General features: G+C 40.9%; 1 protein-coding gene across 4 annotated transcripts in view; it reads right to left on the bottom strand.

Annotated features, from left to right (window-relative positions):
* Window positions 1-884: 884 nt before the first annotated feature.
* The window catches only part of LOC120722031 (neurocalcin-delta A), a 60,631-nt gene continuing 34,174 nt past the window's right edge, over window positions 885-27,341 (bottom strand). For all 4 annotated transcript variants that reach the window (XM_040012743.1, XM_040012740.1, XM_040012741.1 and 1 more), the window contains 4 exons: window positions 14,522-14,931; window positions 7,659-7,764; window positions 6,593-6,712; window positions 885-3,007 (listed from right to left, as the gene is read on the bottom strand). In XM_040012743.1, the coding sequence (XP_039868677.1) occupies window positions 6,615-6,712; window positions 7,659-7,764; window positions 14,522-14,899 (582 nt within the window). In that variant the 5' untranslated portion in view covers window positions 14,900-14,931 and the 3' untranslated portion in view covers window positions 885-3,007; window positions 6,593-6,614. The remainder of the gene's footprint in view (window positions 3,008-6,592; window positions 6,713-7,658; window positions 7,765-14,521; window positions 14,932-27,341) is intronic.

Below are 27,341 nucleotides of genomic sequence, written 5' to 3'. Positions count from 1 at the left end.
TTGTGCTCATTGACTGATGGCAACATGTTTATGAATTAGACAGTATTTTTTTCCAAACCTCCAACAATGTCTCTGAGAGTGTTTGCAATCAGCCCAAGTCAGGCTTTGCAGAAAGATTGCATCTGGTGATGCCTTGCAATGAAAGGTACAGTAGTTGTGAATGTGCAACAATCTCGAGCTCTGAGGTGTAAAGATATCCCAAACATTTTGCTATTAGCTTATTGGGAATCACCTCATTAGTGATTATCTCGAATAATATCTTGTAATGTTATGTTGACTCAACTAAAGATGGTAACAGGCTGCCAGTAACAAAGTGCCTGAGATACAGTTATTTGCAGGTAGGAACACTGGTTTGAGTGGTGAGTCAAGGATGCCACTGAGGTGAAAAAGTAACAACCTAAATACTTTAAATATACTGTAAGATCTTTTACATCTTACAGTGCTGTGATTGCAACCATTCCCCAACTCTCGGTCAAAAGTGCTAATGGCCACTGATCAATTTACATATTAATGATCATGATCATGACCCTGCAGCCCATTGTTAGTTGGTCATTATGCAAATGTACTGTTTATAATGTTGTGGAAACCTGCTGAGACTGAAGAAGTCACTTGGATAAGTGACAAAACCTTTCTCACATGTCCAGATGAACCAAATCAACATCTGTGGAACTGAAATGAGTGAAAAAGAAAAACTTTGAAAGAGCTTCAGAAAGTTTGGCTCCTTGGAAGGGAAATCTAAAGAGTGTTTTGTCAGACAATAACACCGTGACACAGTGTGGAGTGGGGGATTTTACAGTAGAAACTAATGCACTGGTCTGTGGTGGAGTGACTGTGACACAGTGTCTGCTCATCTTCCACTTTCTTGTCACTTATTAGCCAACATGTACACAGCTAGCAGTTTGTCTTTAATCATCTAATTCCACAATATTCCACAATTAAGCAAACACCACATGATTACTTGCACACAATATATTGTAAATTTAATTCTTGCCTTTGAATTTGACCCCAAAAAAAGAAAACAGAATCCTGTGTTCCAAATCTGTAGTCACTAAATACAATATACCATACAAAACCTACAAAATGCAACAATTACAAACATTTTGTTCAACGCTGAACAATTGTACAGTATAAATTTATACAATACTGTTTTTTTTAATTTTATTTGGCACTTGACCACAAGATGCTTTCTTTACGTTTTAACAGAAACGATCCACATGACAGCGTTTTTCTTAAAAAAAAAAAAAAAAAATCATAAAAAAATAATAAATGTGACACATTATGACAGTATCATTGCAGTAGTTGTGATTCTGTTTGTTGCTCTGCATCTTTTTTCTCTTTACATAAAAAAAACAAACAGCAGTTATTATACTGAACATTCAAAGCTTTTTCTAATTGGAACATGTTGCAGTTACTGAAACGCCTCGGCTGGGGCCTGGAGGAGGGCGGGGTTACATTCAGGGGTGGAGAAGTTTGGTTTTTCTCTTTTCAGGTTTTCTTTGAAAGCAGAGTGAAGAATAGAGAGACAAAGGAGAGGAGCACGGATTGAAATTATGATATTTATCCTGCGTGTGAGACTGTGGGGCCGCTGCTCACGGTGTGTCACGTGGCGCCGTGTTGGAGACACGATTGGATGGTGATTTAATGATGGAGCTCTCAGCTCTGATAGCTTAGTGCTTGTTTACAGTTGCCTCACTGATGTTGTGCAGGGAAGAGCAACCTAAAGAGCTTCTTCCGTAAACCTACAGACGCGTCAGCTTTGTCGATCCACACTCGGTCAATAACACTGACGACACAGAAGCGAGCACAGGGCTGAATAGCGCTACCGTCTTGTTTGATATCCATAAACACACACTAAGAACACACACATGCGTGTAAGTCACATGCATATGTGCTATGTTAGTCTACCCCCCCCCGTACCCGACAACTGGTTCAACATGCTGCCTTTAAAAACATCAAAAGTGAAGAAAAAGCGGTTTTGTTCTTCACGCAATTAAAAGAAAAAAGGTTTGCATGCTCGATATCTCGCCACAGCTTAAATAAACAAAGATTAAAAAAAAATTTATTATTATTATTTCACGACGTTTGTTCATTGAGCACTGAGCGCTCTGGACTACATGGGTTTGCTATACAAATGTAGAGATGCACTTTAAAATATCTACACGGTACTCAAATACTTGTTAAGACTACTTTTCTATTTCTGCCTTAAGCTAGCGCGCGGTGACGGCCTCGGCGTTGCCGCTGCGAAACACAGACAACGGAGCAGAGGGACGCTTTCTATCCTTCAGCGAGACCTCACAAAATGAAAACTACTGATCAGGGTGCTTATGCATAGTAGCGTAACATCACATGTTCTTGTTGGCCCAGCACAAAATATGAAACAAAGTCTATCAAGTCTGCAAAAAAAGAAAAAAAAAATACACAAACACACGTACACACTCTCACAGTAGAAAAGAGGAAAGCGGTACTCGTTCCGAGTGAAGGACAAACTTCACAGGTCTTCTCTGCAGATAAAAATGATCTTGCCTACAGTACTAAACACCATCATCTCTCTCGTGGTCTTGTGCACACTCTGTCTATTATACATGTTAGAGTGATGGAGGCTCTGTGCGGCCCTGGCCGGAGCCTGGGGGGGTTACAGAGAGTCAAGCAAAGACACTGATACAGAGACTCCAGTTTATACTGCGTATGTACAACCTACTGTAAACCTTCTTTAAACTTGGAAATGCCTATAGGAGAACTGAGGAATGCAATTACAATCAGTGGGGTTTAATAACCTGATGGGACATCAGTCTTAGTTGGAGTTCGGAGGGTTTCAGATAAACGGCTTGACGGAGGGGTGTGGGAGGGCTGGGAAATTGGAGAGTGTAGCTCCTGTGGCCATCTCCTGTGTGAAAGTCCTCAGTGCACATTGAAAGGCCTGTCTTCTTCATCCTCATCATCCTGTCAATCTTCATCATCAGACTCTCCACAGTGGAGAGTTGTGGGCATTTAGCACCCCAAAGAAGCACTGTGGGTGGAGACACAAATGAAGATCAACAGTCACACACAGGTGCTGACATGTTCAAAATATGGAAGTGTTTTTGATCAACACTTCCGGGCTTCTTCCCACTTCTTCAACCATGTGTTGCAGGCTGGTGTTGTTACAGGTAATATAAAAGCAGTTGAGATGCAATCCCACGTTATCTCATATCTAAATTAAATCTCTAATCTTTTTCCCATTTTTCCCGGTTTGCTGACCGGAAACAAAATCCTACATACTTGAATATGCTATCACATTTTAGAGCAGATTACGCCAGGCTAGATTGGTAAGATTGCAGTCAATATTCTGTTAACCCTGCGAGGTGTAAGTGATCAGATGTGCTAGCCCTAATCCCACCCTGCAGCTGCGGAGAGCAGCACCAGCCACTGGTGGCAAACAGTGCTTTGCAATATTAAACTAAAATAAATACCTGAACCCCCAAACTCTTTTGAGATTATCTACAATAAAACGCTGAATGTGTTTCAGAACATTTTTGCTTTTGTATGTATTACTTTACATAGTTGAAGCGTATCATTATCACATGATAAAATGTCTAAAAAGCTCCTGTTCCAAACGTGTCCACAGCAGAGACAACATCAGCATGTCTATTATTGTTTGCATGAAACTCCTTATAACTGCGCTGTTACAGTTTGATGTTTGCACTTTTAACACAAGCTGAAACAGAGACTCAGCGAGGCTGCGTCTTGCTGCTAGCTCATCTTAAATTGGTCATGTGACTTGGACGCGCCGTTTGATTCCAGAGGGTTACGTCGACTGAGAGCCTCTTGATCTGTTTATGACAGTGAATTAAAACAGAGCATTTAATTCTGTTTTAATTGAATTAAATATAATTACTACCAGATACATCTGCTAATTCATTTTCAGAACAGGCCGTACTCGCTCACGGTACATTTTGTGCTTCCTCGTGTTAACTTTCTCTCACTGGTCGTTTGTCGGTTCAGTTCTGTTTTGTACTGTGCTGAACTTGGACTGCTATTAACTGGCAACAACACAAGAGGCCAGAAGTTCAAAACAACAACAATAACAACAGTAAGTGTGTTCTTCCACACGTGAACTCTTATTATGAAGGAGTAATGTGCGCCCTCACACATGCTTCACAACACGTTTCTAATGTTTTGCTGATAAGGCGAAGTGGAGGAGAGACATTTGATGAGAAAGAACTTAACAGAGGATTCTTCTTAAGGGGCTTGAATTTCGTATTATACTTTTTTCTTGCAAACACACCTACCTATTCTAGCATTTACTTGCAAATTCAAAAGCCTGACTACAAAAATATTTGCGTGCTCTGCATTTATTGGGCGTCTTGTTATCGTTGGTGGCTGTGGGTGCCATAAATAGCTGCAGTCGTGTGCAATAGCTTGTTTTCTTAGTGTGAAGTGTTGTTTTTGCTTCTCGTTTGCAGTTTGAATATTTATCCCAGGTAGAACCCCCCCGTTGCTTTTTCCTTCGGTAGTTAGATTTCCGCTCATGGTTCCAGATTGAGACTAACGTGTTTCCTTCTCTCTGCTTCACGAGAGTCAAATTCCTTTTATCCTTTGATGCTGTTTTAATCAGTCTAATTAATTCAGTCTAATAACCTGAGGTGCAAACTGTGATCCAGTGATGAGAATAACGGCATGTCCACATCTATTCACAGCTAAAGATGGGAGAGGAAAAGGAGTCTGCGTATGGGTATCACCACAATCTCACAGGATGTAGACAGGATGCATTGTTTTTTTGCCCTTTGTTGGCACAACCAGTTTCAGTTCTGAGTCCAGAGCTTTGTTTATCAGTCTGCAGGATCTCTTTGGTCAATCCAACGCTCAGCTGGCACAAAAATGCCAGTTGTTTGACATTTGTTTGAGCTAATGTATCACATTCATCTGTCAGTCACAGCCACAACTATTAAAATTTAAAGTTTTTTAAAGCAATGGATTTTTAAAATAGCATAGCATTTATATTTGCACACATTAACAGAATTATTTCCGAAAAAACAAAAATGATCACAACCAACATTATTAGTCCCCAGAATAAGTCAATCACTGGAACTCTGCACAGGAATGGACTGTGAGGTTGCAGACCAAGAAAAACTCCACTTCTGCAGAAGAGAACAACTTCAAGCCTGAGTCAAGTATGTTAAGGACAACACGGAGGAAGATTATGCTTACTGGAAACATCCGCTTTGGAAAGATGAGATGAAACTAGAGCTCTTTGGTAACACTCTTTGGGATGCTTCAGTGCATCTGGAACTGGGAATCCTTTCAATGTGGAAGGAATCATGAAGAAAGAAGCCTATGTGAAGATTTTCAGAGAAAACTTCAAGCAGTCACCAGCAAAACCGGGTCTGGGTCATCGCTTTGTCGTTCAACACAACGACCCAAAGCACACAACGCCTGATGAAGAACTACCTCCGGAAGACTAATGTGAACATTAATGGCTTTCTTGCACAAAGCCCATACTGAAAATCTGTGGGGTGAACTGAAGACCATGAAATATGGAGGAGCTTGAGAGATTCTCCAAAGAAGAATGTGCTGGGATTGCTCAGGAGACGTGTGTGAGGCTTGCTGGAAACTTCAACAAATGACTGTAGGCTGTCAAACAGCAAAAAGAGTTTTGATATATTTTAATTCATATTATCCAGGTGATTGAGAATAAAGTCTGCAGTGTTTTTTCTGTGCAAAATACATTTGGAAGAATCTTCCAACATCTTAAAGCTTTTAGCATGAAAAATTCTGTTCGGTTATGCTACTACTCTACAGCAGCTCTGTGAGAAAGGACGGCTGGGGAAACCTACAGAAATCATCATCAGCTGTCAGCTGCAGGGAAGAGTGCAGAGGTGATGATGACACGACAATGATTCTCACAGTGCTATACACAAACACTGAGAACTGCCAGGCTTCTCTTTCTCCACTGATTTCAACACACCACAACCTCATCTTGTGACACTCTGCTGTCAGATTGCTGTTGTAACTCATCTGTTGACTCACAGATCTCCTCTTCACATTATCTGATTCTTGGCTCTCGAAGTTACAGCTGACACCGGGAAGGTTTGTCTTGTAGTGCCGCAGGTCCTGCTGAAAGCTCAGAACCATCAAGACAGAAAAAAAGAGAGAGGTGCTCACAGAAACATTGTAGCTATCCTACACACGGGGGCTTTAAAAAGAAGAAGCTTCTTCTGAGCATCAGCACCTGCTCCAAAATACCAGGCCACCTCCTACAAAGTCTCTCATGTCAGTCCATGAATTACATGCAGCCACAAAGTCACTGACACTGTGGATGACCCATCCCACATCCTACACTGTGCACGCAGCCTCGGAATAGATTCCCTCCAGCAGACGTCTTCTCTGCCTGCAAGGCAAAACCGCTCGTAGGAGAAGCGCGTTTGTTCCTGAGCCCTCCACCGATCCGACCACACAGCAGCACCGTCAGCGCGAACAGCACGACTCTAAACTGAGCACTCTTTGTTGGATCGGTGTTTCTTTTTTACACTCTCAAGTTTAAATTTACATTTAACTTAACTTTAACTTCAAAGACAGAGACAGAAGTGAATTTTACTGCTTAAAGGAGCCTTACAGGTTGTGTCGATGCCTCAGATTTAGAACTGTCCAGCACTGCTGGGGTCACACTGCAACAGGCGCACGATGGAGGGGTCGCTCTTTGCTCCTTTGATGAACTCTTCCAGAGACAGTTTGCCTGAAAATAATCAGAACAGAAATGATCTTTTTATCATTCATATTTATGTCCACAGCATAAAGCTGAAGAAGAAAGAAGCATATATACCAAAACAGTGTGAGATAAAGTGCAACACACTGGTGAAGAAAATCCTCAAACAGGAAACGTTCCTGCATTTGTCTGGCAAGTGTGACTGTGTTGGGTCCATTAACATTTTAAGTGAGATTATAACAATTTCAGGGTTAATCTCTTATGCTTATTTGGTAGCATCTTTAGTTCAGAGGCTTTACAACATGAACGGTACATCCAAATATGTTCCACTTCTCACCAAAAGGTGGCAGTGTTGAGACAGGTCCTCTCTTCTCTGATCACTAACAGACAGACTACAGCTATCTCCCCACGAGTTGCTCTCCACTTGTGATTCTCATTACAAGAAGTAAAAGACTCTTCCATGCTTTAGTCATTGCACTCTCTTGCTCTCGCATCATCTTGCTCCCATTTTTCTCCCTTTTCCTCTCCATCACTGCCCCACCCAGCACCATCATCCATCTTTCTCTTCCTCCTGCCTTATTTGTGCCTCTCCTGTGCTGAAGGATCACGACACAGAGCATTACTGATGCATCAGAGAGCTGCACAAGCATCCAAGTCTAACTGTGTGTGAATCTCAAGTGTGACGTATGTGAACGGTGCTGGCAGAGCAGAGCTTCTTTATCTCGTATTAAAGAAGACTTTGGTGACAGCTAATCAGGTGGTAGTTGGATGGAATCACTCAAACAACAAACTTTTCATCCAGAGTGATAAACATCCTAAAGCAATTATCAGTGAGAGAGATCAAAGATCAATACACAGGGAATAATAGTATTTGTGCACTTTATAAACTAGGCTGTGTGAAGTGTGGATAATTTCATGCTTTTATGCTGAAAGTTAAAACTACTGGAAGTAAATGCTACATCAGAGTACTTCTTACCGTCTCTGTTGGTGTCCATCTGCCTGAAGATCTTCTCTGTCCTCTTCTCAGGTGTCGACTCATCCTCGGGCATCTTCATCACGGACGACACCATCTTATATATCGCCTACAGAGAGACACACACAGTAAGGTCAGATGAGCCGGGTACTAATTTATGCCTTCAGCTGTAGAATCTCACACACATTTGAAAATGATTGCAGCTGACAGGCGTGATTCTGGCCGGCATTTTTCTATTGGTTGACACGGCTTTTCATTGTCGCAGCAGATCTGCTGAAACCTCTTGTCTGCTTCTGCCTGCGTGTATCTTGCGTTATGTGATTGGAGATGTTTAGTGTCTTTTTAAAAACATTTACTGAATGCTTTATTGCTTATTTTCACTGCTGATTAAACAATGAACAGCTGAGTGCGAGGTCTGTTTTGCAGGCTGTAGATAATGTATGGCAAAAGGAGGGATTCCTGACGCAGTCTATGTGCTGAAGATTTTGACCTGTTCAGTTTTGTAAGAGATCGTCTATTCTATTTTTGTAACTAGGAGACTTTCTGGGTCATTATAAAAACTCTACTACAAAACTACAGTTTGAATAGCTCACCTGCTCTCTCTCTCTCCCTGCTTTTTTAAAGGTTACCACATTTGCAACTACATAATCTTACTTTTGGACACCACTAGAGTAGCTTTGCATAATTCGCAGTTCATAATAATGCTTATTTAAACTAAACATTGTGATTGGCTGTCCCTCGGACATATACCCCCTGGTTTGTCCATCCATTCCTCCTTTCACTTGACTACTTATCCAGTTGAGGGTTGCGGGGGGGGGAACTGTCACCGCAGACACACGCAGTGATTATATAACAGAATATACAAACACACGTTAACTTTATCATACTGCAGGTAATCAAATTGGGGTTTTTATTGCTTTCCTTTCCAAAGCTGAAGTCTTAGTTAATGCTAGCAGTACTTTTCTTTTCAGCCTTCAAAATCCCTGCTGCTTTTACTCGGCTTGTTATACTCAACATCCACTCAGACCAAAAGCAACAAGGCCTTCCACTTTGTCCTGCTGTAGCGTGCCTTGACAGAGTTAACAGAAATCACCGTTTGGAAATCACTCTCGAGCAGAGAGCGTAAAACCCCAGAGAGTCCCCTGTGATATTTGCTTTATTGATATTAGGGACATTTATGGTGACAAACACGCCGGTTATTGAGCATATTTCCACAGTATGTCCACCTGTTCAGAAGTGATTCCAATATGCCAGCTTGTTGCACTGCTTCGCCGCGCTGCGACTGCGTATTTGCGCTTTAGGTAGCGAGGCTTGGAGACCAACACGCAGTCTATTTATCAGTGTTGTGTCTCCTTTGCTTTCTGTTGCATTGCAGGCTGTTTGGCAGTAAACAGTGAAATCACAGCCCACTCTGTCTCTAATAAGGAGGCGGTTTTGAGGGGAATGGGAGCTGACATGTGAACAGATGAGGGATGATTGTGATTACAGTGCAGCCAGAGCTTTATATAGGTGCTGGTTATGCTGCCTATTACCAAAGCGGCAGGGCAGCTCGGGAGTTCAGGGACAAGAAGCAGCCAGAGTGACTTCACTTTGGAGATGGGTCTGTTATTAATTGGCATCCTTCGAGGTGCTGTGAGTAAAGTGAGCTGGTGTTGCATGTTAGGGATTTAGCTGCTCATCTAATCCAGCGAAGCAACACGCTGTACAATAAGCTCACATTTCTAAATCCCCAAATTACAAGCAGCCAGTAAGAAGTGAAGCGACGTGTGAAGCTAAGGACACTGAGCCCAAGAGAGTCGGAGGATTTTTCTTCAGAACTTTCTAAAAGGATGATTATGTGAATACGATACTTGGAAATTCCACCTTTTGGTTTTTCCAGTAAACTATTGTTTGCTTCAGCTTCAGCAGGGAACAAACTATACTGGTCTGTGCACTCAATTTGGTTGCCCCAACAACCTTTGTAATAATTGGATTTGTTTGGTGTGTTTCATGTTTTGAACAGGCTCTATATAAGAAGCCAACACCAGAGGACAATCTTCTACTTCTTATTTTAAAGGTTTAATCACTGCTAACCAACTAACCTCGGCCCTTCCTGTCTCACTTACGACTTCACTGAAGATGACATCATTCAACAGCCGAGGCATCTTTTTCTTTGGAGCTCTGTTGCAAGTAGGAGGAAAATACCGCAGAACAAGGACTACCAACGAGAGCTTTAGCTTCACTGGGCCTTGGATTTCAGCAATTATAAATTCATTTTTTTCCCCGGCTGAGAACCATGGCCTCGACTAATAGTCGAATATAGAAAAAACCAGAAGGGGCGTGTTTGGAGGTGTTGTCTCCTGAAATTCAGATAATTTATCTCCAATTAAAATGAAATGACCATAGAAATGAGAGATTGTTCATTATTCTTAAGCTTCCTTTTAAATGTGCTCATACATTATTTCATTAGACTGACATTTCAAATTAGGAAGTGTGTCATCAGTGACAGTTGTTCACTGGAAAAGTGGGTATTTTTTCCTACATAGTCACACTTTTTGTTACTGCAAATTTTCTAGAAATACTGTGATAAATTTAGAGGCTATATCGCTACCTGTCATATTACTGAATAACACCGGCTTTACCCGAGTTAGCCTCCTAAACCAAAAGTAAAGCCAGTTCCTCAGCCTTTGTCTTTCTTCCCCTGCATCCAAAGACAACAATCTTTGTCTTAATAAGTCAGGTCTTTCTGTGGTTTTCTCTTCACATATGACACCCTGCCAAATGCTGTATCCTCCCTGCAGTAATTGCCTGTCTCCATATCAACTCTCACTTCCCACTCTTACTTTGGATTCTTGTTATATCTCCTGGACTTAGCCTGGGCATTTTTTTCTCCTCCGCCAGTAAATTTCTTATAATTTATCTGTAGCACCTGTACAGGTTTCTTTTTTTTTAAAATTGTAGAGTCAAGCTTCAGCCATCTAAGTAGTAACCATTGTGCAGCCTGAATGTCACAGGGAGAGAGAAGGCTCTTTCATGTGCCTTGAGCAAGCACACAATAACGTCTCCAGTGAAGCCAGAAACAAAGGCACAGGTGTGTGAGGGCAAATAGAGAGAAAAAGACTATAACCTAGCCACTTGTAAGAGTGAAGGAGAAGAAAAGCAGGATTGCATAGGGCTCTTGGTTTTTACCTTCCCTCCGTATAATACAGGAAATGATGTGAAAAAGGCACCATTGACAGAGGAAGAAATGCAAAGAGTGAGGGAGGGCTTCAGCTTGGTCAGACTTATTTGTGGAGCTGGCTGAGCACCGTTTGAATTGGTCAGCAGTAGCTACACAAACACAACACAGAGTCTCTCGTATCACCCTCACACCATAGCTGAATATGTTTCCCATGGCGACTTTATCCGCCCGAGCAGCCGTCTATTCATCTACTCTGCTATTCTGTTCAGTCCCTTAAATTACTAGTATGAATGCTCTCTGCCATCTTCTTTTTTGCCAGTGGAGACAATGGACGTCCCTCTGTGCTCGTCTGCTCTGCTGAAGGCACCTGGTTTCAGATGAAAGGTAGACAGAGGGTAGATATCAACTATTGATGAGACAGAGTTCAGATTTTGTCATTATCTGAAAAGGATGATCCGGGCTGGCGGTGATCCATCCAATTCAATTACTCTCACAGCAAAGATAATTATGATCATCACCAGCATTTACACACTCTCTGCAGGAGAGAGCATTAGCTAGCTGGGAAAAGCTGGAGCTCCCAGGCACAATGGCGAACGGAGGCGAGAGTGCATGGGAAATATGAAGACCACAGTGGGGGAACAGACAGGGTCCTTAGAGTGAAGCACTGGCAAGTGATATTAAGATAAGATATTCTCACATGAATATAGAGGAGAATATGAATGATCACAAAAGAAGACAGAAGAGCTCGTGTGATTATTGTACTTGAGTGAACAAGGCTCTGTTTGGATGACGTTCAGCATGTTTAACATACGTTCAGCTAGTTTTGACCATTACTACGCCACCATTTGTACACGTGAGGTTGAAGACACTGTCTTATCTTTAGAGGTATTTGGTAAAGCACATTTAAAACGTGATAATGGTGCTAGATTCAGCCATTGAACCAACAAGGTGATTGCAATTCATTCTGAGCTAGACAATAATGTATATAGTAAACCAAGCAACACATGGGAGCTGGTGCTGGTGGTGCTACTTGGAAATATCAGGGAACCAGAAAGGTCTACAGGCACTTGGATGCAGGGCTACTACTGTTAATCGTTCACCATTATCACCAGGACACAGATACACAGGAGAAAATGAATGCATTTACCTTTATGAGTCACCTGTCGGATCTGCCGTCTGATTCTACTGGAAGCAGCGTGTGACTGTGATCACACTAATCTGAAGGCTTTAGTCAGATTCAAGGATTCTTTTTTAACTTTAGCAATTCCTTTTAAAGGTCTGTCTGAAACCTTTTCTCTAAAATAACGTTTTCAAAATCAGAGGCAGAGCCTGGAGCTTCCAGACCCCTCTTCTGTGGAACCAGCTCCCAGTCTACCTTTAAGCTTAGGCTTAAAACTTTCCTCTTTGATGAAAGTTATAGTTAAGGCTTGAGGTTTCCCTGAATCCTCCCATAGTTAAGATGAAATAGGCCTAGCCTGCTGGGGGCTTACGCTTATGCCGAGTGTCTCTTTGTCCCTCACCTCACCTATGTGTTCATACATGTAATTTTCAGCAGTTATTAAACTCTGGCTTACTCTCTTATGATTTGCCTTTTGTCTAATATCTCTCCTCTTTTTCCTCAGCTGGTCACGGCACATGGCTGCCCCTCCCTGAGCCTGACTGAGGTTTCTTCCTGTTAAATGGGAGTTCTTCCTTCCCACTCTCACCAAGTGCTTGTTCATTGTCTTATTGTTGGGGTTTTGTTCTAATAATGTGCGGTTTTATCTTACAATATAAAACACTTTTGGGCGACTGTTGTTATGAATTGGCGTGATTTAAATAAAGCTGAATTAAACTGAATTAAAGCAAGCTTTTTCTCTGCAGAGGCAAGGGGCCCTAAACCAGACCACAAGCCAAAGACGAAAATAGATGAACATAGCGTGCACGTCTGCACGTGACACTAAAAAGTTAAGATGGCACAGAGTTCTTCATAATCATGCACTTCTTAAAGCGTTACCATTTGCAACATACTTGCACTCGCACGTGCTCCTTCAAAATTCATTCATATTCACATCAGCTGAATAGACGCGAGCATCTGAGTCACTGCTTTCTGTTCTTTTGTCCTTGTGAACAGTGACACCTTTTACTGGAAAATGGGCAGAGGGTTTATGGCGTCAGTGTGTAGAAAGAAGTGCCAGTGTAAAGTCTGACTAATAGTGGTCTTAAAGTAATGGGACTAATTTAGCCTTGAAGCAATGATAGGTGAAGCAACACAGCCTGGCCAGCTCAGGTTTAAGGCATTGTCATGTAAACGGTGGTTCAGATTGTGCTGAGAGAAAGTAAAGCCACCATGCATTGGTGAAAACAAAATCAATTATATTCACAGCACTTATTATTATAGATGCCAGAATGAACATTTTTAGGGCGACAAAGAGTTAATCCACAGCACGCTGGATGGGATGACTCATAGAGACCACCCCAAACACAAATATCATCAAGCTGCCTTGTGCCTTAAACTATTCAGACCATGTTAGCATGTATCAGTTTTTATTTCATTACAATTATCCACCAATATATCACTGCTTAATTCCTTTTAGTCACCTCCTCCTCAGCCATATAGAGCCATAGTAACACACACAGATGAATAGTCACATATGCACACACACTGCATTCCTTTTGGGTTAATCTGTAAAAAATAATTGCTTCTTCTCATTGCTTCCTGTTCTTCCTCCATCCCGCCTTCCCCTCATTATCAGGATACACAACATAAATGGCCTGTTTTGAAAATGGCTCACACACTGAAGATCTGATGAGAGTAATTTGAGTGAAACTGCAGTGGGAGAGACTGGCCGGCATGTAATTGTGAAGGAAGTCAAATATAAACTGTGTTTGTGCGTGTGTACATGAAATAGTCTGTTTACACGAAAGGCTTTTGCAGGAAATGCCACCCACGCTCGGCTTTTATCCTGCTTTTCTGTCTTAAAGGTGAGCTGTACCTGGCTACACGGATCAGAAAGCAGCTGTTGAATTTTTCACAGAAAAACAAAATGCGGCTTATTTCAAAATGATCAGAGTTTGTATTGCATTTCATCTGTTTCTTTTATTTCCTTTTCTTTCTTGGATGTTTGAAAGTCTGCATAGTGTGCTGCGCTTTTTAGTCTGCCTTCATTATCTTAATAAATAACAACAGGTGAGCAAGCAGTGTGATTTAATACAGACGTGCCTCCTCATCTGCCCAGCGCTGTAGCTTATTCTGGTGAAACATGCAGTCAAACATGACAGGGCAAGAAATAATAGAACCTGCAAGCCAAAAGGATACTGAAAGCGATGTAGCCAGTGTGGATTAGGCTGAGCCCGAGTTCCATTTGTTCCTGTAAAAGGTGTGGAGCAGAGGGAAAATCTGCTCTTCTCCTATCATGACAGGGCTACAAGCCATATATAAGATGGAGCTGAGCTAATTAATCTCTGACTGTTTCCAAAACTGCTTTTACTTGGCAGCACAATGAATGTTTCCAATCAATCCAAGTGTACCTTTTAAGTACACTGACATTTTAATGCTGGCAATAAATAAGGGCCTGAATGACGTAGCTCTCAAAAATCATGTCAATGTGGAGTCACATCCAGCACCATGAAGAGTGCTGGAGGCCACAGTGATGTTAGATGTTCTCCTTGGTAGGAAATTTTCTGTATTTTAGACACTTTTCCACAATCTACACAGAAGACTCACCTGCACAATCTCCAGCATCTCAGCTTTACTGATGTACCCGTTCCCGTCCAGGTCGTACATACTGAAGGCCCATTTCAGCTTCTGCTCCAGCTTGCCGCGCGACGTCACACTCAGCGCGATGATAAACTCCCGAAAGTCTATTGTCCCATCCCCGTTAGCGTCGAACGTGCGGAAGACGTGTTCGGCGAACTTTGAAGCGTCTCCGTAGGGGAAGAAGTTACCGTAGATCTTCTTGAACTCCTCCATGGAGAGGTTCCCGCTGGGGCAGTCCCTGAGGAAGCCCTTGTACCACTCCTGGATCTCGTGCTCGGTGAAGTCGGTGCTCTCCAGCAGGTCCTGCATCACCTCAGGGCGGAGCTTGCTGTTCTGCTTCCCCATGTCGTCGGTCCTGTCAATCACTCAGCTCACAGCTGGGAACACAGAGAAGACAACGAGCTTGATTTTGAGATGTGACAAAAGTAATAATGTAATTTCTAGTGCTTTTAGCGTTAACCGCTGCAACCATCTTTGTATTTTCCCATAACTCCATGAGTCATGTTACACATCCACGAAGAACAAATGTCTATTAGTGTGAGACATTCAATGAAAAAAAGTTTTGCAAGGGCGACTGTTGCATACATTTTTCCACTGAAGAGTTGCTCAGTTTAGACCTGTGCTGTGTTATCAACTAGTAAAATCAAATGTGTCTGTTTTTCTTTATAAAGCACAAGTTCATATTTGGACTATCAGCTACACAGATGAGCTAGCTGCTGTCTCCTTTAGTAGCTTCGCCTGATATGAAGCAAAAATGTAAGCAAACCCCTCAGACGTTACGTTGATCACTCCTTTTTTAAAACCAATGGAACTTTCCATGGAAAATAAAAATAGCTCTGTGGACCCTGAGTGCACACAGCACCAAAAGTACATGGATTTAATTACTCTATAAAATCTCCGCAAACACACTTAACTGGCTTAGATGTGCTGGAAGGAAAAGGCAGTACAGTCAAATGATTTGGAGACTGCTTAACAAACATCGTTCAGATTCATAACCTCTCGAGAAAGACAATTTCTCTATTGTCTTCCTGGAACTTGTGATATCAGTGTTTGCGGTCCAGATCTTTATAAAGAGGTTAAAGCTTTACGATCCCCATCTGCAGGCTCTGAGCTGAAATGTTCATGTAAAATGAGAATGTTTACTTAAAGTAGCGACAATGATGATTCATTAACTTTGGGACTTTATTTGAGCTAGAGCAAATGGACCATTGTATTACTTTTAAGACAGTAAAAGCGACGGCGCTCATAAAAGCTGCTCATTAGATTTCGTGTTGAGCAATTGGTGACTGCTGGCTAAGAAGATCATGAAACTTCTCAGGGAGCTGATGTTTATTTGTGTATTTACTTTATTCTTTTATGTGTCTTGAAATCACCCAGTATTTCACTGTTTCCTAGTTAGGCTATATAAAATGAAAATGCTTAACAGCTGGGTCATTCAAACACCCAAGCACACTGTTTCTTCTTAAAATGTCCACTCCCAAGCACAATCGTGTTATATAATGCCACTTTTGTTTTGTCTGCAGTCAATTATGATATTATTTCTTGATGACGCGTTATTTATTTTCTTTCTTACTGCACTGGAGACTCAGTAAGGCATGGAAATACTAACAAATACAGCTTTTAAGTGGTCTTATCTGCCCTTTTGGTGACACAAACAGGAAGTGCTTGCTCCTAATCTCAGAGAGATTGCGCTCTCATTACACTAACTATAGTGTCAGTGTGTATGTGAGTGTACAATATATGCACAGGCATATTTTTCAGTATGAATGCAATCAAAGTATATTTAGAAGTACCAAGATATGGTGACTGCATATGCTTTGGAATTCATGTGTTGAGGCTGTGTACATTTGTGTACAGTATATATTCAGCTCTGTGCGATGTGCTGTTAGGCCTGCCTTGGCCTGCACTCTGAAAAGGAAATGAGTCACTTATGTCCTCAAAACCACCATGAATAAAAGCATGTTTTAGGAAACCATAGGAAATGAAAGCCTCTTTTTTTACGTCACGACGAACAGCTCGTTCACAGTACTGAATACTGCAATCTCAGAGAGAAATGAGAAGCAAAAAAGAGAAGGTGACTTCTTTGCAGTCCCACCCACCAGCAAGTTCAGGTCATATCAAGGTATGACTAAGGCCGTCACCAAGGAAAAATATCCCCAGTGTAAGCAAGGCTATTTGAGAAGTGATAAGTTAAGTGAGTGCTGAATTATCTGAGCTGCAGCCGTGCTCTAAATCATGGTACAATAACCAGGCAGGCGCTATAGAACAGCTACCACTTCTCTTCAGTAAACATGGTGATGAAAAGTGCCCTGATGCTTGGGGTGCTATGGTCATAATCAACTGCTTGAGTACCATGTGACTGATGACACTTATACAATCGCCTTTGTTTACTTTTTATTAAACGACTTCTGCTAACACGTAGGGCACAACAAAGAACTGCAGTGGACTGAAAATGTGGGCCGGGGAGATGTTAGCACATACAGCATGCGCGCTATAATCCCAAAGTATGAATTCTGACAAAAGTTAAACAGGACTAAATGGTCAAAAACTTTACAGCGGTGTCAAAGAGTATGCAGGGCTTGAACTTCTCTCCTTTTTGTTTGTCACACAGCTGTTTCTCTAGCTTTTCTGTGAGCAACCAAACGCAGCGGTACGAAGGCCTACGGCAAGAGAATGTCCCCATATCTAAACAATTATCACGTCTTGCCTCATGATATTACAGCTGGCTTTTTCTCTCCGAGTGGCCAATATAAACACTGTATTTCCAACATGGTCAGACACCACAAATTCATTTTCTTTTTCTTTCCAACTGCTCTAAAAAACAGCAGCTATGCAAGCAGCACTAAAGGTGGTCCTAAGCCCAGCTGCACTTTGAGCTACATTCTTAAGATGCGAGGCCGACATCTTAAGATGTCTACGGAATAAAGATGCAACAGCAAGATGTCCATTATAATTTCAGGCCTCAGTGAGACTGGATGCATTCAGACTTATATCATGTTCAATGTTGCAAACAAGATCAGAAGTTTTACAATTAATATTTAAGGGAACATGAATCCAGCAGCAGGTAATGGAAATAACATTGGCATTTATACAGTATATATACTGGGAATTGTGCGTGTCTTTAGAGAATTTCACTGCGACCTATCACATATGGTAGATATTACACTGTGAAGGTGTAACATCTACCATAGAGAGATGCTGCTAATGTAACCAAATGTGGCTGCAAAGCTTGTACAGAATATGAAACATTAAGCTACTTGTTTCTACACCAAGTCTTTAGTTACAATTTTGACACTATTCGGAAATAAAAATGAAGCAGTGCTTACTTTCAGGTGGTTTCTTCAGTGTGCAATGGTGCACTCTCTTTTATTAGATGATTCATAGAAAGAAATACATTCAAGGCCTTTAAAATTAAATGAAAGGAAATGACGGACACATGTGATTTTTCATTTTTCTTCTTTGAAGCAGGTGAAGCTGAACAAAGGTTTTGGTTGAATAACTTTCAAAAGCTCTGACTTAGTGCCAATTACCACACTGACCGAATGTCAGCAACGGACCCTCGGAGCGGTTACACCAGAGTCTGTCGCCAAGCACTTCACCTAATGAAATCCACAGCCGTGACCCTGTCTGCTGCTCTAACACCAGCCTGCGTACACACACAGACACATGCACACTTACAAATCTGTAATTAGTGACCCACTGTGCCCTGTCACCTGCTATTTCCAGCGCGTACATATACGCTCACACAGCCCACTCACCCCACACACCGCTGCAGCCATGAAACCACTCTGCCAGTCCTGATGACATGCTTAGCCAACCGAGGATGCTCCTGGCAACCCACTTGATGATGACATGGATTTTCAGCTGAAGCCTGTATGTGTTTTTTTCTGGACCACTGGAAGTTCCACGTTTTGTGGTGGTTTCATCTTCATGTGGTCTTTTTTTTAATGACCAAAAAGTTCCTCAAGGAGAGAAAAAACAAAACTGGCTACTTCTATAATCGATAGCGATTCTTGTGGATAACATTACCATTAATAAATTAGTGTTATTGAAAAGTGATTTTCGCTATCCTTGGTAAAAATACACAAAGGGGACTGTAAAACTCTGATCTAAAGGCCTGGTAATCCTTAGGACAACAAATCAGATAGATGTCTATGTATATGTACTGCAATGTGCACAAAGGATTGACAGCAGCTGACATTAAAACGAGTAGGCACTGCTGAGTGACAGGACACGTGTCAGAGCGTCTCAAGGCTGCTGCATCCTTCAGTGTGCTCTTCAGAACGTCAGACAGTGGAAAAGCTGGTTTCTTGCATTTCAGGCTGGGGGTGCTAAGTCCTCATAATATGTCCTCCAAAAAAGCCTACACTCTTGTGTTAGATAGGCTAATAGATGGTCCCATTTGAGTTTTGGGCTTCTTCTAAGCTTTACTGTAAGATGTAGTTCCAAGCATGCCTAGGAACCCACTGTCATGAGCAGATTATCTACTGTGTGGAAGATGGATAGTGGTCCTGGATAGTGGATCCAGGCCAACGTTAGTGATTTTTGCTGGATTTTAAGACGTTTAAACTCTAGCAGTGACCTGTAGTAGTCGAAATTTTTCAGGTTTTCATCCTAGATGTCTTTTTATGATAATCAGTTGCAGGTTAAGCAAACAGGGTAAGGATCTTATCTTGGTTTCTAATTACTACACATGGAAAACCTTGAAGGTAATGTAGTGACATCCAAATTCAGCCTCAATGTAAACACAGGGATTAAGTGGTTCCAAGGCACAATGGGGGCTTGGCTTAATCACTGACACTGGGTAAGAGATAGGCTGTGTGTTGGACATGGTGTCGGTCCAGATACTAACACTCAGACCTTCACGATCACATCCTCACCTCCGCCGCTAGGATCACCAATTAATCTAACATGCATGTCTTTGGATTGTTTGAGGAAACTGGTGCGCTTGGAGAGAAGCCACGCAGGCACAAAAAGTTCAAGTGAGAGCATCAAAGACACTTTTACTGTTGAATATGACTTCAGAAATTGACTTCTACTTCATCAGTTGATTTATTTTAGTTGTTGTAGGGAGAGGGAGACAGCAGCTGCAGCATTCTTTAAACACCAAATGAACTATCATTCAAAATGAGCACAGTCATTCAGATTGAAGTAAAGTCTATGCACATCTGGTTGACTACGGCTTGGATTCACATTCATAATTTACAGTCCTTTCAGCTTTGCTGAAGAGACTTTCTGATCACTTCCCCGGTGGACAAAATCATTTCTTTGTAAAACAAAGGTTGCAATCAAAGGTTGCAATCAAACTGTATGAACATGTTTATGAGACAAGTGAAAGAAGAGAATACATATTCAGTAAATATTTGTAGTATCGATATGAATCTTATAGTCTTTCATCTTTTTCCTCTTTGATTCATAAACTCCTCACCTTTCTCTTGCACCTTGTTTTTCCATTATTTAAATGCTCTTCATCCTCAGCATTATTTCAACCTACACAGGACCAGCTCTCTCTTATGAGGCAATTCCACTGCAGTTACCATAGTAACATTCAGCAAAATCATAGAGCCATTGATGAGATTTCTGGCTGCATGCACAGCAGACACATGCACATGGGTAAAAAAGCACACACACACACACACACACACACACACACACACACACACACACACACACACACACACACACACACACTACTCTCAATCAAATACACTGTGCTCTGTGTGTAGGTGTATGATAATGGTGGGGGGTGCAGAAATGTGAGGTGCAGTACCAACTGTGGTTAACTGCTAAACAAATTCAAAAAAGGTAATAAAATGTTAAAATGGAAAGAGAAAGTCAAATAACCGTAATCACAACTGGGTAAAATTGGCCAACGCTACAGTGGTCTGCATGAATCCTCCATTTGAAGCATCCATTCAGTTTTTTATACACCGATCAATTCCAGATAGAGACGTGCAGCTTGGTAACTACAATTCTTAATTCCTTGAGGGATGTAAACAGGAAATCTAATGCTGCAACATCTTGAGGCCAGATTTTTTTGTCTATTGCTGTCTCATACGTGCCATTCTTCTCATGCTTGCATTCACACTGACACGTACGACTACATGCACAAGAAATACCTGCGTGGTGGACCTGGAGCTGTCAAAAAGTCGAGTGGAGAATGATGCGCACTTCTCATTCTCAGTATTTGCAATCTTTGCTGCGTAGCAGAAGAGGAGGAAGCAGCAAGCAATTTTTGTCCAGGAGGAATATACTGCAGATGGTAATATAAATGTTAGCTAGCTACGTTTATCTTTTTTTTTTAAGACACTGATGTCTGTGGATTGGTTTGCTGTTTAGATGTCACCATAGCTGTTGCACAGAATAATACATGGTCTAATAAGCATGATGAATGTAGAATTTTAAGGATTGATACCAGTATCGATATTTGGCAATGTAAAAATTAGATATTCTCATAAATCTGTCGATGCTGTTTTGGGTTTTTTTTGTGTTTGCGGTGTTCCAAACATCTGCATTGCCAACAGGGAATTTGCACAATATCATCTGGTGGATAAACTATGCAAAATCAACATGGTTGAAGGGTGTTTCTCCTGCCTCTTCTTTACTTTTTTAATTTGATTGTTTGATTGTTATATAGTTAATATCGGCCGATACTGTCGGCCTGCAGATAAATCGGTCAACACTCACACTCTGTGCAGTAAGTAAATAGTATACATGGAATACAAGATGAAAGTGTACTAGCAACCCCCCCAAATTGAGGCACAATGTTTTTACTCACATAAAATCAGCTGGATGTTCTGAGTCCTGAAGCAAACAACATATCATCAGCCCATTCTTCCTAAAGTGTACATTATGAACGATTACAGCTAAAATATTTTTTACAGTAAAACCCAAACTATACCTAAACTGCCACAATAGCTGCCCCTTATTGAAATCACAAGCAGCAGCACTGCACCAGTTGCCTGTGTAGACAGAATCTTGAATGGAGAAGACTAACAAAAATAAATGTGTGGATTTTAAGATGTGGGCTTGCTGTGAAAACCTGATATCCCTGGAGAAACAATAGTTGTCTCACAAGTAAGGAGGTAAATTTTTCCAGGTTTTCTCACTAAATATGCCACGAGATGTTGAATTTTTCATTTTAAATGAAGTCGAAAATTGTTGCTTGAAATATTGTTTTAGCTGTGTTCTCTATAATTTCCGTTCCTTTCTTACACACTGACCATTTTGAGAAAAACATACAGTTAATGAACAAAATCTACCAATTCATTTAGTCATTGTTTCTTAAAAGTCAAAAAAAAAAATATTACTCTAAAAGACGTTGCTGTTATTTTGCAATTTGTGATAAAATTATGAAATAGCAGTTCTATTTCTTCAGCCAATCCAATAAAATTAGCTAATTAGCTTAACTGTATCTTCTAATTCAACCTTGTAAATCCAGTTTTTCACGAATGCCTGGGTGGTATAAATGATTATAACACCTTGGAGAACAGGTACAGCTATCAATGCAATGTAGTTGGAATCATTTGTATTGTAATTAACTTTCACTGGTATCTTGGTTTCCAAAACTGAAGTGTGCTGAATTAGCTAATCACATCAGACTAGCACAGTAGTGAACTCACTGTGTTTACTGTTTTATTCCCTGGCTATCTTTAACAGGGACTAGACTGTAAAAAAGAAAAACAGAATCTCAAAATTGCTAGTTTTCCTCCCATGTTGGAAAAAATGTTGGTACAAAGTGGCATTTGGTAACTGGTAGCTGGTTACCATGCTAATTCACCAGATTACTATCTAGTATATAGATTGTAATTTCAATCAGAAGCCGTAGTAGTATTTCTAGGGTAAAACTGAAGCGCTGCGATGTAACAAGTTTGTAGAACTGGGCTGTGATGCCTACACACAGGGATGCAGCCACACATGGAATACCTGGGATGCTTAACTCCATGTAACTCATTTGCTTATACAGATACAGATCCTGTTTTTATGTCAGGATCCAAAGACTGCTGTTCTCTTTGGATCTGTTGAAGCTATATCAGAGAGTTCTGTCAGTTTTACTCCCTATCACCTCAACTCGTACATACACTCTCTGACTCGTACAAGGGTGGCTGTAGCTCAGGCGGTAGAACAGGTCATCTACTGATTGAAAGGTTGGTGGTTCAATTCCTGGCTTCCCCTAGTCTGCATGCCAAATATCCTTGGGCAAGATACTAACCCCAAATTGCTCTCTGATCCATCCATTGGAATATGAACGCGTGTGAATGTTACCTAGAAAGCACTTAGAAAAATGTGCTGGTGTGAATGGGGCTATATAGGAACCAGTCCATTTACCATTTACACTATAATACATGGAATCCGTGTTATGCAATGGTGATGTTATTGATAAATGTGGCAAACAAATATGAGATTTTGAGTATAAGATACAGAAACCTGTTCTAAAAGGTTTTCATTAAGTGCAGGGATACTTCATTTGGAAAGCTTTCTTCTATTTGCTAAAGCACTTTGCATGACACTGCTAATTTTTAATTCATAGGGCTTTTATTATATTATATTTATATGCCGCATATATCTGAATGGAAAGTGCAGATGCAAAATCTGCACTTGGGAAAGCAGTTCGGGATGCAAGCCCTCAATAAAACCTATATATTCATCAGATCTCCAAGAGACTGTGAGGTGCAAATATAAAGCAGTCATTTTGTTGTTTTTAGGAGAGTGACTGAAAAAGAAATGGCAGTATTGTTAAAAAAAGAGAGAGAGAAAGTTTCCCATGTTTTTTTTAGAAACATCTGCAGCAGTTTAAGTCTCCAGAACAATGGACAGCAGGAATGAAAGGGGAGGGGGAGTACAACAGAGAAGGACACACAAAAATAGACATTAAAATAAGAAAGAAAATGCTGAGGAATGGATGACTAGTCTTTCTGCTTATATCCTGCTGAGCCTGAGGAAACCCACCTCCTGCCCCAGCAGGAAAACTGTACAACAATTCAAATTATTCATCACTTAACTTAGGGGGGGGGTTAAGGCCTTTGGTACATGTTTCAAATGAATCTTCATTAACTACAGTAGTAAGGCAAATCTCTAACCAGTCTGTAACTTCCACTGGTACCAAAGAGGCCTCCAACTGGCTGGTCAGCAGGTGGATAGAAGGTGACTCTAAAACCTTTAAAGTAGGACGTGTGAGTTTGCAGCAGTTGGAGTGAAGTCTGTCTTTCTAGGATCGAACTCCTTGTTTCGTCTCAGTTTGTTTGGCTCTTTCCCGTTAAGTCGCTACCAAACCAGAGACAGCATTTGAAGTCTTGTCACATTGATTGTTGCTAGCTGGTTAGCTGCCCACGATCGTTATTTTCAGCTGTTATACTTTTAAAAGGCCTTCTTAGTCTTCATTAGGTTGCTATGGTAACAGACCTGATAGCGGGTGGATGAGTAGGCAACCGCACACACTGTAGTGTCTATTGATTTAGGAGCAAAAGGAGCGATCCAGTGAGATGCACAAGATGACACACTTCCTCAAGTCAATTTTATAATCAGCTTAAAGGTTATGTAATTCAATCTGTGAAGCTGCAGTGCAGAGATCTGTGGCCATGCTAAAGGTATTAAACATTAATTAATTTTAATAATTATTTATACAGGCTTGTTTATTTGCATTAGATGTACAAATGTACGATGGCCCAATGAATCTGTAGAATAACAACAACATCTCAGCTCAACTATTTTGACTGTTATGAGAATCAGGTCTGGTTGCATGCCTGTGTGGAAAACTGTTCTTCTCTTCTGTGTCCGAGAGAAAACGACCCCTGCCTTGTACTCCGAGGTCGTGTCTAATTTGCTTGGCTCTCCATCTGTGTAGCCCTGGTGGGAGCGCTCTGTCTGCCTGGCACTAGATCATTGGACCTGCTAAATTGGTTGGATGACTAACTCCTGGGGCCCAACAGGGGGAAACAGAATAGATGTCTGCCCTGCTGTTATTGTGGTGATTACGTCTGAGGTCTGCTGCTAAATTTCATACAAGTGAGTTTTCTCAAATCCCAAACAGACCCCATTTAGCTCAGCTACTGAGCTTTGCACTGTTACACAGCTCTGTGGGTAGAGGTTGTCTTTGTCAGAGATAAAAGCCCAACTTCAGCTTGGAAGCTAATTGAGCTAAACCTAAATCTATGAACTTGCTTAAAACTCTACAGTCACTTTTCTATTGCACATATATTTTAATACAAGAACCCAATGAAAGGTCCTGAGATCCTAGCTATTTCATTCTACCGTATGCCTATTTCAGTTATTAGCGCATACATTTATATGTATAGGTAACTATAATTTGTGATTAATAATAAATTATAATGTTAGTGATGGTGATTATAAAGTGTTACCAAGAAAACTTCACGGTGCTGTGTACTACCACATGACAGCACTGTGGAATAAACCTTTAAATGTTCTCCTTCAGACGAGTCAGGACAGCTAATGGCACAAGTTCATAGTGACATTCCAGAGAAAGCAGCAGAGGATGACAAAATAGCACTCTAAGAATAGCAGTCGCACTGAAATCATTCCAGAGGTGGACTAGAACACAAACTTGACGTAGAAATCACCCAAATTTCCAAGATTTATGGTATCACGGCTTTTGACTTTCATGGACTGATTCCCAGAAGTTGCATGTGGTCGGTTTACATTGTCATAACTGGTGCAGACATCAGTTCCCAGATCCACATGGATCTGGGAAAAATCTGAACTAGATGTCAACCTCATATTCCACGCAAAAGGAAGAGAACAGATTAAGCAGCTTGACATTTTTCCATCACTATAATGTCAACTTTTGCCTGTGTTATTCTTTTCTTTCCAAGTGAATTTTCCGTACGAATGACGGCTGATAACAAGAAAGAAAAGCACCTGCTCAGCAGCGATAGAGTGACATGGCTGTAAACTGTGCTGAACTAAAACTGATAAAAGCTGTTTGCAGAGTAATTATAGGAGCAGCTGGGGAATGCACGTCTGTTACAGGACTGAGGGTGCGGCCTGTAACACTGTATGCATTAATGAGAGAAAGAGTGGGAAGAGAGAGAGTATGTGACGTGGGCAAAGCCTGAGTCTGGAGATGGTTCTGACTGAAGAATGCCCCTGGGGATGCAACAAAGCTGGCTCTGCTTCCTGTGGTGTAAGAAAATATAGAAACAGGATATAACATCACGGAAAATAACAAACAGCAGGGAAGTTACATCACAGTGTGAAGGTCAGGGGTCAGGATTAACCCGGGGAACCGGGCTGTGTTGAAGAGAGATTTTGGGGCATTAAGATTTCTGGATATTCAGACTGTCAGTCAGCTTGAATAAGTCTGTGTTGTTCCAAGTAAACTGACATTTTCTAACTGTTTGATATTAACATAATTTGCTTTAGTTTTAATGGAGCTTAATCCTGTACATTTCAATCTGTTGCCAAGTTAAGAAAGATATTTTAGGTTTGTGGCAGCAGTAATAACGACGGCCCTTTGTTTGACAGAAGAGAAACAACCGCAGGAGCTAGCTAACCAACAAAAGCCAATATATTTATTATTAAAAGTAATGCACCTGACGTGGTCTGCAAGAACAAAAAGAATATCTTGCACAGTATCTGAGGCTCTTATTTTGAAACAGTGAACATTTGATTCCAAGACTGGAAATAAAGCCTGAAATTTATACTTATTTATGCAACAGGTTCTTTAATTTAAACATGTGCAGATTAAAGGATTTAGATATTGTTAATCATCTTTACATCAGCCTCCTGGTTTAAAGTATTTCTTTCTTTTCTTTCTGTGTTTCTTTCTTTTCCACGTGTCGCTTAGATGAGTTCACCTGTGCAGTAGGCCAGACAGGGTTTTGTAAATGTCAAGTTTACTGCAACATTTTTTCCCCTTTTGCTATGACTGGTATGTGGCTTTGTAAATACTCGCCCTCCCGCACCGATGTGAACATTCTGCGGACAGCCTTCTTTGCAGAATGATGTCTGCCAGCCTAGACGTCCACTATCTTTATTTGCCGTTTGGAAAAATGACATAATAACACTGATATATACTGATCTCACAGACACAGACATAACCACAGACAGACACACACATGCACACGGAAATCTCTCTTTGTCCTTCAGCGGGAGATAAAAGCTGAGTAACCATCAAACGCACAAGGTTACCACCTGTGATGATGAGGCAGAACAAAGGAGACACACATTATTGTGCGTGAGTGGAAAACAGCCACTGCAAACTGCATTAAGAGGTCAGTGTATCGTAAAACGTTAACCACAACTGTGCTCAGTGTCGTCTGTTACTGGCAGTAAAAAGGCGCTACAACGTAAACGCAGACGCAGCTAAGTGATGTTGAATCGTTTCAAAATCTATGTTTATGTTTTTTTCTCCAAAAAATAAAAAAAGTAAAATGTCGTCACAAAGACAGAGCTGGGAGACACTGGGCCTCAGTCACAAATATGTGAAACTGAATCAGCCAGAAAAGGCAGAGCTTTCTAAAGTGTTTCCTCTGGAGTGGTTAAAAAAAGCTGCAATACTCGAGACTTTTTAATGAATGTGTTTAAAAAAAATAACACGAAAAAACCACTTACAGATTACAAATGTGATCACAATCGCAGTGTCAGACTGCCTGGACTTTTAAGAAAGTGAAAGTGTAGTAATCTCTGTTTTTTAATGTTTATAATATCCCAAAGTCCAATTTGAAGCTTTGACAAGTAAATACAAATAACATTTCAAATGCACATTAATACATGTTATGTTTTAGATTTACAGAAAAAAAACTACCCAAAGATTTTTAAGAACAAGTTA

The sequence above is a fragment of the Simochromis diagramma genome, unplaced genomic scaffold (genome assembly GCF_900408965.1).
Source record: "Simochromis diagramma unplaced genomic scaffold, fSimDia1.1 OVJJ01000618.1, whole genome shotgun sequence".
Lineage (NCBI taxonomy): Eukaryota > Metazoa > Chordata > Actinopteri > Cichliformes > Cichlidae > Simochromis > Simochromis diagramma.
The sequence above is the reverse complement of the archived record's forward strand: the minus strand, read 5'-3'. Positions and strand labels throughout refer to the sequence as shown.